The sequence below is a fragment of the Phalacrocorax carbo genome, chromosome 2 (genome assembly GCF_963921805.1).
Source record: "Phalacrocorax carbo chromosome 2, bPhaCar2.1, whole genome shotgun sequence".
Lineage (NCBI taxonomy): Eukaryota > Metazoa > Chordata > Aves > Suliformes > Phalacrocoracidae > Phalacrocorax > Phalacrocorax carbo.
The window spans coordinates 60,035,868-60,049,978 of record NC_087514.1 but is presented as its reverse complement, the minus strand read 5'-3'; the positions used below and the strand labels follow the sequence as shown (position 1 = coordinate 60,049,978).

Genomic DNA, 14,111 nt, shown 5'->3' with positions numbered 1-14,111 from the left:
AAAATAAAATCAGTCACATGCCAGGCTGCAACCAAGAATTAAATACTAGATTTGGTACAGGTAATTGTGTTTGCCTTTCAACTCTTTAATGATCTTAAAAGTCAATGTAATTGTATGTTTTATGGTACATTTATTTCTTTTTCAGAATGACAAACTATGACTTTTATCATACAAGAGTACTTGTCCATAAAAATAAGATGCTGCCATTTTATATTTCATAACATGTTTTCATCTAAAATCCTTAAAAAGAAAAGAGGACAGGAAATATTTTGTTATTGATGAGTGCCAGCACCTGAAGTGTAAATAGGATAAAATAACTGTGAAAAGACCCTAACTTCAAAGAAAAATCCCCCTTTCAAAACAACAAAGAAAACAACACTTAAAAAAGGAGCAATTTTTCCCCCCTCAGTTCTTAGGGAGGAGAGGTTTCATTTGGTATCATCAAATTTCGTGAGTCCTGCAGTGATTGTATTAACCCAGTCATCAGAATTAGTAGGCTTAGGGAGGCCTGCTCTATGTCTTATATTCTATATATAAAACTATATGCTTTTCAAAGCACTTGGAAATTTCAATTTAAAATAAGCCTATTCAATTGTCATATGATAGAAGGAAAGAGGTGTTGGCATTTCATTATAAGATGGGAGTGGCTGCAATGTTTGACACACTTTTTAAGAAGGACTTGTGACCTCTAGTTAGATACTAGAGCTCTTCAGAGAGTTAAAAAAATAAATAAAATTGGAAGTCTTTTTAAAAGGCCTTTCTAATTAATTTGTGCAAAAGATTTCATAACCTTTCCAGGACAGAGAAAATATTTCTTATATTTTAAGCTATTTAGTTAGTAGAATATACTTTATGACATCAGGCTATGCAATATAAATAACACTTAAAGAAAGAGTTTGAATCAGATTACAAGCTGTGAAAACCTATAGTCATGGTAACTTATGGAGAGCATTATATAGTATGCAGACCATATATATATACACACTATAGTAACATCTGTCATTAAAACTAAGGGATTTCCACCTTTCTTTCTTACTGCAATAATATAATTAATAGGTAAGAATATCTAATGTAACAATAAATTTACTCAATTATTTTAGAACTGTGAAACAGAAAACATATATATGCAAGAGATTTATGGCATTAGAGTAAAACATATTTTTTTCCATGGAAAACACACACACACAAAAAAAAAACCCAACCAAAAAAACCTAACATAGTTTCATAACAGGAAAGCTTTTTGGTTTTTTTACAGGTATAGAAGGTGGAAAAACAAGGGAATTGTATTGTTTACTCTAAATCACATTTAAATCTCCTTTGAGTGTTATGTGCTACAATCAGCACTTTTGACATCTTAATCCAGATGTATGAATTATCTTCCCACAAACAAGGCGATTAATAAAGAGCTGTTCTCTCAACACCTTCCTGATTTAATACCTGCTTAACTCCTGCAACACATCTCGCTCTCATTAAACTGCATACACATGGTTCGTTTTCTTTTTTTTTTAATTTTTTTATTGAAAATTGTACATGTATGACTAAAAGTCATGGGTGAGATCTTTCAGTTCCATTACAAAATCTGTAATATATATATATACACACCTATATATATATATTTAATACAACTAGAAGCAAATCTACTGAATTATGAAACAATGATTGTCTACCGAAATGTAACTCAAATTAAATATGTTTCAGATGATCAAAATTATTTTGTTTTCTCTGATGGAGCTGAAGGCCACTTTCACATAGTTAATTGATAATGCTGGGTTGCAAAAAATTACAAAGCCTTAATGATAATTCCCATCTCCCAGCCTGGTGTCAGTCATACATTAGGATTTTAGTACAAGGATCCTTCTTTCAGAAAGAAGTACTTTTAGAGTGAGCATCGTCCTCCATGGAGTACCTTCTAGTCACAAACATAGTCCTGCAAACAATTCTGTATGCCTCTCAGTAACTTCAGGCAAGTCAAGTCATTTCAAGTGAGGTACAAGCAAGAAAGTTTGCAGGAGCAGAATCTAACTTAGGAACTCATCTACAGATTATCTAAAACAAAACAGTCTGAAATAATACTTAAAAACACTATTTTACTTGAATATATGCCTTATTATCTAGTAATAATCATGAAAGATGAAGTATAAATATTGTCAGAATCATAAAAAAGTTGTCTTATTCTAAGAAATCCTACTTCAAAATCATACAGTATTTTAACCAACAGCAGTTGTCCTTCTGTTTTGGCACTCCTGAACCAGCATAAAAATTATGTGTAGTGAGTTAACACCTTTGGGGAAAAATACTTATGTGCAGCAGGATCTAAACATGATTTCTGGAGTTAATAGCATTACATTGCTTAACATAAGAAAGAAATTGAAAAGAGTCTTTTACTGTGACTCATCAGCAGCAAAAGAGAAGGGGAATGAGAAAAACGAGGTGTTTACAGTCTTTGAAGCATATAACCTTGAAAATTAAATCTTGCATTAAAGACACTTCCAGCTACCTCTGTAGTCTTCTTTCCAAAAATTCAATGTACAAATATTTTATTTAAATGTCTCAGACTTACTAATGGCTCAGAAGAACAACTGCTTGTCCTTGTAGCTGCTCTCCTTTCTGAGAGATGAATGGCGGGTGAGATTGCTTTACTGTCATTTCTCCATTTCCATGCTTCATTTCCTACATTTATTTGAGACTGGAGAAAAATCAGCATGTTCTGACAAGTCTAATACCATGAGGCAGTAAATGGACCTGAATTTAGTGGAGATTGGAGCTCCAAAATAAATATAACATGTTATGTCAAATAATAATAAAAAAGGATCAATTCTCCTGTACAAATCAGAAGAGATAATAAAAAATAGCAAATAGATAGCAACATCTTTTCTATACCTACACGGGCATCACAAGACTTTTCAACCATAAGAATACCCCTCCATATGTCTGATTTTATGTGGTTTGTAAACTACTCCAGTAAGTTGATGACAAACATTATGGAATTTTTTAGTAGAAACAGTATCTTTTTCATAAAATTGCACAGAAAAATATGGAGACTTCTACTTAAATAGCTCTGAGAACAAACAGGGAGAAGCAAAAAATTATCTGCTGGGCTTTTGTTTGTTTTCATGTCTGTCCTTCTGCTTTAAGCCTAGCAAGCTGCATACAACACTATAAAGAAGATCTGTTAAAAAAAAAACTTCCATCTGTAAATATTATATATGGTAATGCTGTATTGAATGATATTTTATATTTGTAAATTTGTTTCTTCTTACACTTATCTCATACCAGAGACTCTGTGTTCTAGATATAGCAATACTGTGAAGGCATCTACATCATCATTGGCTCATTGAGGTCACAGTGCATAACATACTCCTGAAAGTGAGCTGGCTCTGCAGGTATCTGAGAGTTGCTATCTATTTGAACGTGGCTGAGCATTTCATTTTATCAAAAATGCCACCAAATGCTCATATTCTGTGTGATCAGTGCAGCCCCTAGGACAAGTCTAATGAAGATATGTTCCACCAAGGCAAAAAAACCTAAAAGGTTAAAAATGGAGAAATATTTACAACTTTCTTCAGTCTGTAAGGTTGAGTTTTCTGTTTTAGTATTCTTCAGTGCATTTTCAGAGAAAGGTTCCAAGGCTATGAGTATAAGCAGTCTGGACCAGTCCCATACATATCTGCAAGCCTTTTAAAACGAGGGCCCCAGTCACTGAGGTAATCGTAGTTCTGGTCAGAGTTTGAGCTGATCGAATCTAAAGAACTGAGCGACTCTGCCACTGAGCCGTTCCCCTCAAACGCATATGTCTGCAGGGAGTCATAGGGCGGCGCGCAGGGGTCCACATCAGCCTCTTTTAGTCTTTCCCAGATAAATTCCCTAAAAATGACATTATCTGGGATGCTTTTAAAAGTTGGTCTGCTCAAGAACTGAATCTCAGGTGTCACATCCCTTCTGGTCTTTGTGTCTCGGATAATATTGAGGTTTCTCAAGGCAGCCATGTCAAAAGCCTCAGTGTCTTCTTCTCCACCACCCTCATCGTCATACCTGACAATGTTCTCTCTGATATCTCTCTCTTCATCAAAGATGAGGGGCTCTTTTTTCCGTCGCCTCATGGTGACAATCAGCAAGACAAGAACTGGAACACAGAAAGACTGGAGTTTTAGCAATGGTAAAGTTTCCTCATATTTTTTCCTAGTGGTGGAAGTACTCATTAATTTATATGGCAAAGACCCAAGGAAAGAGCAGGCAATTTATGCAGTTAGATCTGAAACCTATCAGGTTCTGAAATAGCTCTTAAACCATGAGCTTTTTAGATGTTAAATAATCTATTTCCAAAACCATTCTGGATTAATGTATTCATCTCTAATTCTATATCCTATGCTGTCCGCTAACCATAAATTTTAGGACTGGTACAGTCTGACTATTACAATCCCACAGCCATGAAATAATAATAATAAAAAAAAAGACCTTTTCCTGAACTATTAATTGCCCAAGTGATAAAAACACATTCATAAAGTAACTGAATACAATTTAACAACCGTGGTTTGGGAAGTGACTGAATTAAAGTATATGGCCAATCTCTGCTGAAAAAAAATATTAAAAAATCATATATTGGAGAACACTGAATTGTTAAGCAATATGTAAAATAAGATTGTCTTAGTTCATGGATTAAAAGTATCTCTATATAAGACCTCACTTTCCTATAAAGTGCAAAGTACTGTACTTGAGATTTATTAATTACATCTAATGAAAACTGGTAGGGCTGGAGTTCTTGGATCAGCCAGTGCTAGGAATGTAATTTTTAAAAATTTTAATCCTTAAAGTTTCTTTTTGCTTGAAAGCTAATACTAAACTTCAGTGACAGCCAAAAGCAATGGGAGAAACTAACTCAAAGCTTCTCTTGTTCAAATACAGTTTTGGTAGAGAAACATCATTGCTGACACACAAAATATGGAACCAGTAATATGAATATTGCATCCATCTGTGGAACATGATGGAGTGTGAATCATCCTCCTAGAAAATGATTAATACTAAATTGTAGCATCTGGATAACATTTGCCGAGTTAATGCTACTCCTAGAAAATAGCAAGCAACCCTATGACTGTAAAAATAACAGTTCATTGAAAAGTAAGTGTCATTCCACATTCAATTAATCTCTTCTGATCTTATGTTTATTTTTAATCTTAAGAATATGTGATTATATGCATTCATATGCCTAAGGTTTACAATCTTTACTTATAGTACTTTGATATGCTAACTAAATGCTGTATAAACATCAGGAAAAGCAAAAGTTGATAAAACTAAAATTAAACTTGAGCTACCTAGGTAGTCTCGAAAGTGACCTCCATAAATTGTATGATGTAGGACTGCCATTCCTGAAAGCCTTTTTTTTCATGGAGTAATTTTAAAAATTAATATCAATCTAGTCATTGTGAGGCATGATTTAATATTGGGACCACTTGGTTAGAATAAACCAGTCATTCAGAGACTGTACATGAAGAAAGCTGTACCATATGTTTACAGACGGTATGGTACCATTTGGAATTGGCTAAAGCATAAGATTACTTTAAAGGTGGGGTTTCTGCAATTCTTTTTATTTTCCTCTGGAGCCATGTATGTCTAAAACCAAAACTGGAACAAGTTCAACTTTTTCTAAACTTTTTGATAAATATATTAGACAATATTTTTCCCCCTTTTTTTAGTGGCTACCAGGCACACATCTAATGATCTAACAACTAACGGATGCCTTGTGACTCTATATTACTGCAGCATCAGCATCACACTCTCACTTTCTTGCCCCTGGCATCTCCCTGATTCATGCTTTATGTATTGAATTCAGAAGCCACTAGTTTGAGGCATCTTGCTTTGAACGATATTTACATAAGCAGTTTGACAATATAAGATTTTGACCTTTAAAGCGGCTTTTGTGAAATTTCAAAATATTCTGATATTTGTGTAATACAAATTGAGCTGTAAATTATACAGCAGAGAACATAAAATTGTCATCATAGAGACAACTGCACTCCACTTTTAATGATTTTTCTTATTATAAAAAGTATTTTAAAGTGAAAGACAAATTAGCTTGCTGACAGTAAAAATATACATTTAAGCCAAGATTGCTATTGACATAACTTTTTAATTATTATTTTTAACATTTACTGCCACAATTTTTGTTGCCATATAAGTAAGCAGCTAATAATTTCCGTTACTCAAGTGTAAATACATTTTCACACCACTGACCCTCTTAACATACTTCATTTTGAAGTTCAATACCTTCTAATAAGTGAAAAATATGAAACTTAGTAGGCAGGTCTGCCTAAAGGTACAATAAAAATCAAGATACAATGAATGTTTTATATAATATTCCTTGTACATCTCACACTTGCTTGAAGCCAAGAAAAATATGGAATCTTTGTAAAGGTTAAATATTTTAGCATTTAGATGGCTTTATGACATTATTTTCTAGCCTTTCAAACAGCTATGAACAATCAAGTTTAACCTCTAAATGAACAAAGCTTTAGCTGCATTGCAGGAACTGCAGAGATGAATGCAAGCCCAAACCAAATTTCACTGATATCTAAATCAAGTGCAAATGGTCTTAAAGCTTATCTATTTCTCATTAAGTCATGGTGGGTTTTTTTTTACTACATTTATCACAAAAGCAGAGATTAAGTCAGTAATTAGTGACTGGTTGAACATCTAGAAGACCTAATTTTATGCTTTGTAGAGAAGAAATAATATAATGGAAAGTCTTTAAGGACATACATATTCCACATTAAGGCCACTATTTTGGCTCTGTACTGGTACACTGAACTCATGCTAAAGAGAAGAAATGGCAATACTGATTTCATATGCGATTTAACAAATAAATAAACCAATCATTATTAGAAGTAACTAACTATAGAGGCTAAATAACCAGAACTAATAAAGACAGATCTAAACTAACCTTTTTGTTCTGATTTACCTGAATTGTTAGAAATGTTGATTTTGTTTAAGAGGTTCAATAGGCAAGAGAAAATATAATTTGTATTTATATTAGTTGTGATAATACATAGTTTTATCCATGGGTTAGTATAGACGTAATGACAAACTCAGTAGTTTCAGTTCACCAAATCAGTCTTTAAACAAACACCTTTGAATACAAGAGAGCATTTTTGCTTTGCCAGTTTGCAATGCGCTCTCTGGAATTATTATGAAATTTCCATTTTGGTGTGATCTGGTAAAATGTCAGGTTGAGGTCACCTAAGCATATTTTGCTATTTTAGTATTAATCTTTCCTTTTGTACTCAAGGCAACTGCAACATAATTGCAAGGAAGCCATAAAAACCCTGAGACAACCTGAGGGAGAAGACTACATGCAGAGCTATACAGTAAGGGACAGAGCTAAATCACAAGCATTATCATGCCTTGTATATGCTACACCCCTAAGCCTAGCATTTACTATAGCAATAAGCTGCATCAGCTGCAAGCAAATCTGCACATTGGTTTATGCCTTAGGTGTGTCATGATTCATAAAGCTGAAGACTGGAGATCCTCAGCCAGCTAAGCAGCACACTAATAACCTATTTAGTTGTACCTTGCAGTTGCCAGTACAGTCAGATGAGATTTGGGGATTGCAGAGGCCAAGTCTGAGGAAACCTGCATTAAAATCCTGGTTAACTGGCTTCATATATAGTTGTTGTTTAATCAGTTTGGATTGATATTTGCAAAGTGACTGTGACCTTTAAATGCCCACACTAAGTGACCCTAATAGGCTCTATAACTTTCAGAAAACTACTTCTGCACTGCATATTCAACCACCTTTTAAATTACTTAATTAGGATACCCACAAATTAAAAGTTATATATTTATCACTTTTAAATCTGCAAGATCAAAACCCACACATACTACACAGCCACATTCTGTACACATTTTACCTATTTAGAGAATAAGAACCTTATGACTAGGACTGTTTCTTCTTTTTTACAAATTACACAGTTATATGTGCACGTTTAATTGAGTTCTTTTATGTACTGTGACAGTAACAAATTTCTCATCTTTCAGCTGAAAAAATAATGACTTAAATCTGTATTTTGAAGTTAATCAATGTACTATTAACTCGTAAATTCTAGTACCACACTAATAGGAGGCTTTCTTCAGTGTTTCTAAGAAAATAGGTAGTATTAATAAGTTATATTCAGATGTATGGAAGATAAAAATAATGAAAATCATTATGTCAATCTAGCTCTCAACTGTTTCAATACAAAGAAAATCTTTAACCTTTCAAATATGATTGGGTTATCTACAGGTGAACATTCATTTTTTGTGTGATTTTATGTACACGTTTTATGCTAAACACTTGTTACAAAAGCAGTTATTGTGTCTGGCAGATGCTAACTGAAAAAACAAATTACCTTGAATTAAATTACCATATAATTTTCAGAGGAGTTAAGAAAATCCTACTTACTTCTCTAAAAATTATGTACAGTTTAAAATGAATACAAACTAGCTTTTCATATGCTTTTTATAGAATAAATTGCAAGCAGTTCTCTTTTTTTAAGGTTTTTTCTTTAAAACATAGCCTCGCTGCAGAGTGAGTAATTATAAAGCTGTTTTGAGTAATTAAGAAAGTACTGGAACTTTCTTGTGGAATGAAATTTAGAATTTACTCTCCATCAGTCGATATGAGGAGGCAAAAAGGCTTTGGTAAAATGCTTTTAACTTTTAAAAATTGTTTTAGCTTGAGAACAGTCTACACTATGTTATATGCAATCCTAGTGAACTGCTATGATTTAGTAACATTCTTCCTTCTTAACAACAGTGAAAATGTTGTGCTTATCTAAAATGGATTCATTGCTTAAGTAAAAAAATAACACTAAGAAATCCCACTGAGACAATCTGAGCCTTGGTCAAGACAGTTTTTATTAGACAAAGGGAAGTATGGGGCAAGAACAAATATGAAAGGACATCATACTAACTTCAGGAAGATAAGACCTTGTTGAGAATTCAGGATATTAGTGCCAGAATACATGTATCCATGACATTTATGCAAATCTCATGCCTCCTCCGCTTTACAACTGGCACTCACATTGAGACAACATTGATGAATGTGACTGGCTTTGCACTGCCTGTAAATCTTGGGTTAGAAAAAAATTTTGATCCAGTAGCCTGTCTCAAATTTTCACTGATAAAACCTTACACAAAAAAAGTGTATCCCTTGGTCCCAGCCCTGGAACCACTTGCTAACAGCTGAAGTCCATTTTTTATGCCTTGCTAGTGGATCTTCAGGATTTTTTCTCAGGAATGAATGTGACAAGAAAAAGGGAAAAAGCAGAAAGTAAATTCCTGGCAGTACCACTGTTCAGCTGATCCCTGAAAAACATTTTCTAGGAACAAATGAGAGAAGAAGAAAGGCTCTGGGACCAGACAAGCAGCAACACTTGACTGGGGCTCCACTGGGCAGCAGTGATGCTTAGGCAACTCTTCCTGGTGAAGACTGGCACCTGCCTGGGAACAAAACAGCAGCAGGATACCGTACCAAAAGGCAGGACTCAAAGCCAGGGTTAGCATACAAATGCAGCCTAAACTATGCCTGCAGCTTTGAAATGTACCCAAAAGGAACAGTTTAGATTGGAAGTGATGACAGCACATACAAATGTCTATTTGGATAAACAGTAGTGATGCATTCAGACAGCTGTATTTGAAAGTCCAATAACTTGACAAATAAAATCAATGGTAAGGTGGTCATACATCAGCTTCCTCTTCAGCGTACAGCCCATTTTTCAAACACTGTGTTCAGAAAGCTTATCCTCAATTCTTTACCAAACACTTGTTTGGCACAGTCTAAAAATGACCGGAATGAAAACTCAGGTTTCTTGATTTATTGGTTGTATTTGAACCCTGGTGTAATGAGTAGAATAAGTAAGTTACTGCCTGGTAGCATGCTGTGTCTCCACCCAATGCTCTTCTTTGATACATATGGCTCCTATTTAAGAAAATCTTATGCCCAGGCCAGCCTGCATTGTTTCTGCAGTAGTTTCTTGTGTAATCTTCAGAAACCCCTTTTTTATATATAACAGCATTTTGGGATGAAGTGAATTGCTATTGTTACAGAACTTTCCTTAAGTACATTGGACCAAAGATTGTAATGGTTTACAGTGAGGTGAATCAATGTTAATAAGAAGAGAAATCTATATATTGTTGAAATACTGTCATCAACAGAAGTGTGGACAAAAGCCTCTTGATTTAACCTATTCAAATTACTTTGATACAGTGACAGATAAAGCACCACTGGGGTTAAACCAGTGAGGACACTATGGTCTTGCCTTTTCCCTTAGACTGATATATACAGCCAGGGAATAGAAAAATCTCTCCATTGATAACAACGCTCAAGAAAATTCCTGTGTGCTGAATTGGTACCCTTCCTAATATATGGTCTTTCTGACATTAAGCAAAACTGCACTTTTGATCATCCTGCATCCTGGCTGATCTTTCATCTTTACTCCTCGATTTGGGCCTTTACCACTACCACATAGTCATTTTGTTTAAGGACTAGGCATGAAAAGATAAATGCTAACCAAACTAGGACATTGACACCGTTCCACTCTTTTCCGCTGCCTTTTATCTAGTTGCAATTTCGCTGCATGATATAAAAACCAACTGTGCAACCAGTTGCAGAAGTAACAAAAGATCATTCTGTAGATGTTCAATTAAATATGATTCCCATCAGTAAATTATATCCGATGTACTTTCTGAATGCCTTTTGTTCTATGCAAATTGATAAAAGTTTAAAAATAGCTATACCTCTGAAAAAGGGACACACACTGATACTGGTTATACAGTGAGTATGCTAAACGAAATAGTTCCATAAACTGCATTATCAACCTCTTAAATGTTACATTTGATGCAAGCGGCCTTTTTTCCTTTACTGTTATTTCATATATACCTCTGGAGGCAGCTTGACATAGAAACAAAATGCCATTCTGTCTGGAATGTTAGGTGATCCTAGTTACAGAAATTGGGGCAGGGGAGGCGGGGTTGAGGCTTATATATATGTGTACATGTATATATCTTTTGCTTCTATACATTGGATGGAAAATAAGGGTAACAGGATGAAGACATACCTAGCAGGGTCAAGACACAAGCCAATATTGCTATCAGGGCTCCAGTGCTAAGTCCTGCAGGCAGGATATATGCTTCTGCATTGCACGTCTGCGCAATACCATCTGCATCACAATCACAGACTCTGATGGTGAGGGTATTAGTGCTACTAAGTGAAGGCGATCCACTGTCCACAATGAATATTGGCAAGTAGAAAACAGACTGTTCCTGTCTTCGGAACCCATTTCTTCTTGTTAATACTGTTGCAGTGTTATCTAGATAAAGGAATAAAAAGATAAATGTAAAATACATGACATTTCTAAAACACAAGCCTATACATAATACAGTCTTTCACTTAAAAGACTTTGTAACCACATTCATATTATTTCAACTAGTTTATCTTTCGTGGTCTTATATTTTTGAAGCTGCAGAGATAGGATCAGCTGAGAAATTATAACTAAATGGGGGAAAAAAAAATTTCTATTTTCCAGGAAAGACTGTTTCAAAACTGCAGACATCTAGTTAGGTTTTTTTAAGCTCACAGTTCCATAGTCTTGATAGCTAGCTGAAGATGAGATCGTTATAAAAAAGAAAAAAATTCACCCTTCAGTGATCAGATTAAGTATCTATATACCTGTTTCAGGTCTAATTTCCAAGGGTCTATTTCAATTATTTATAGACATAGTTATCATATTAATGGAAGGGATGAACATATTAACAGGAGAATAAGTTCTGGAAGCCAATGAAATAATTTTTGAATGCAAAAAAAAAAAAAAATCTATTCAGTGCACAAATACAAGCATTTGCACATGGAACAAAGACATGCACTTGTTTTCAGTCTCATCCGAGAGTCAAGATGACTTATACAATCAGTCTGAAATGTGTGGTTTGAAGCTGCTCTGAGTTGGATGATTCAAAAGTGCATGTGTTCCAGAAAATAAGTGCAAAATTCACAGTTTTCAATACAGGTTGACAGCTCCTGAGAGGTGAGAGGTAAGAGGTAGGGAGTTACATCTCCTAGAATGTATAGAAAAAGTTGGTCGGTCGGCCAATCTGTCTGCCTGTCTATCTATCTACTTATCTATTTATAGACAGATACAGTGATAGTCCTGTAGAGTTATCTTATTGTGTCATCTGTTATGACCTATCTGGCAAAATATGCAAGCAATTCTTCATATAGCATCATATGAGATATGGTAGTGGCATTGCAAAAGTCTATTATTACTTTTTCCAAAATACAAGTTCACTGGAAGAGGGCCTGCCTTTTCATTAAATACTTTACAGTACTTGTAACAATGACAGATTTCTGAACAGAGTCTTATTCTAATACATTTTTATTGTTTTGATCAGTATTATTATTACAGTCTTTAGTTTCAAACTGCAAGCTGCTCATATGAAGAAAACTAAGCATGTCAGTTACTACATGCAGGGTAAGGCAATAAATAGCTGTGTGGGAGAACTTTATTAGGTCACATGTAATACTTAGTGAATGTTGTTCAAAGTCTGCCTGCATAAACAGTTCCCTTTAGTCCACCATATGTCTGTTTTTCTTATTTTTTTAATAAGGTTGACTTTGTAGTTCGGGTTTAGAACTGATCTATAAAAGAGCAATGCAAGGGTAACATAGTGTCTATTTAGTTATATTTGCTTCAGCTAATAGCTAAACTGACTGATACATGCCCAGCTGCTGTACTATGCAGTGCAACTAATGAGAACGCTAATTAGAAACATGTTCTCAGATATTTTAACTAATACAAACGTGATGTCAGTGGGAGTCTTTGCATAAGTCTTTGGGGAAATAGTCACAAGAAGTCTGTGTAAATAGTGTAGACAGCTTCCATTATCAAAAGCATTCTTCATTAGGTGTTATACTTACTGAAAAGGTGTGTTTTTCAAAACAAAACAAAACAAAAACAAGAACAAAACCAACCAAAACCAAAACACCTTCTCAATTTACCATATACTCAATTTTTATGCCCTGAGTTATACTAATAAAACATGAATTCCTGGACATTTTTCAGTCACTGCCCCAAGGTAAAATTTAATTTAGAAAAAAACCTATAAATGCACGGAAAAAATGTGAGAAGAGTGACTTCTGGGGGAAAAAAAAAAAGAAGAGAAAGATTTTGAAGCTACTCTGTTTGGCTCACGGCTTTAAACAATTCAAACAACAGCTTAATTCCTTTGACAAATATTCTACAGATAATTTTTTTTCAGGCTGATTGTACTTTAATTTATGTCCTCACCAGAACAGAAGTTTATGTAGGTCATAATCAGCATGATATATTCAAAAGCAAAGGTGATAGTGGTGAATATTTACCAAAAAAATAAATGTCCTTACCTTTGTTGTCCTGCAGCGTAAAATTGTGGTTATTTGCTGCCTCTGCTGTTAAACTGAAGTAGAACTGGTGGCCGTTTGGTGGGTCATCTTTATCAATTGCACTGATTTTTTGGATGACCTGTTTTGACACATATCAGGGTTTCATTGTTTGGAATAGGAAGAAGCATACATACATGTACATTGCATAACCCCTGCATTACCTATCAAAGTATCAACTCTTTCTTGACTCCTGCTCATATTAAACTTTGTTTTTCTAATCTCCTAAGCATATACAAACACTATTAAAACTAAAACGTGACTTGACCCTTTACTTTCCCTGTACCAATTTTATTGGCCAAAACCAGCAATCTGTATGGCCTGTGAGAAAGTTAGGTCCTGTCATTCACTATGGCAGGGAGTATAGACTGCCACAGTGGAAGAAGTGTATCTTCTGGATGGTCCTTAATGTAGTTATCAGTGGCTGCAATTAATGTTGCATTGTAAACTTTTGCAAGGAGAATATTATGATTCTGGGCAATTTCATTAATTTGATTTTTTTTAAAATACATTTTAAAAAAAAGCCAAGTCATAGTATAGTAATAATTTCTGCGTTTTTAAAAAATCATTACTATTTTTCCAATTTTATTTTCTAAAATTCAAAATCTGCTTCTAGAAATAGGTGTCACCATTGCTTACAATTAAAATAGTAATAAATAATATTATA

The 14,111-nt window shown here is 34.3% G+C and overlaps 1 protein-coding gene across 1 annotated transcript in view; it reads right to left on the bottom strand.

The window, feature by feature from the left end:
* Nucleotides 1-1,181: 1,181 nt before the first annotated feature.
* The window catches only part of CDH7 (cadherin 7), an 83,794-nt gene continuing 70,864 nt past the window's right edge, over nucleotides 1,182-14,111 (bottom strand). The window contains exons 10-12 of the mRNA XM_064443080.1: nucleotides 13,409-13,526; nucleotides 11,091-11,342; nucleotides 1,182-4,123 (exon numbers count right to left, since the gene is read on the bottom strand). Coding sequence (XP_064299150.1) covers nucleotides 3,630-4,123; nucleotides 11,091-11,342; nucleotides 13,409-13,526 — 864 coding nt within the window. The 3' untranslated portion in view covers nucleotides 1,182-3,629. The remainder of the gene's footprint in view (nucleotides 4,124-11,090; nucleotides 11,343-13,408; nucleotides 13,527-14,111) is intronic.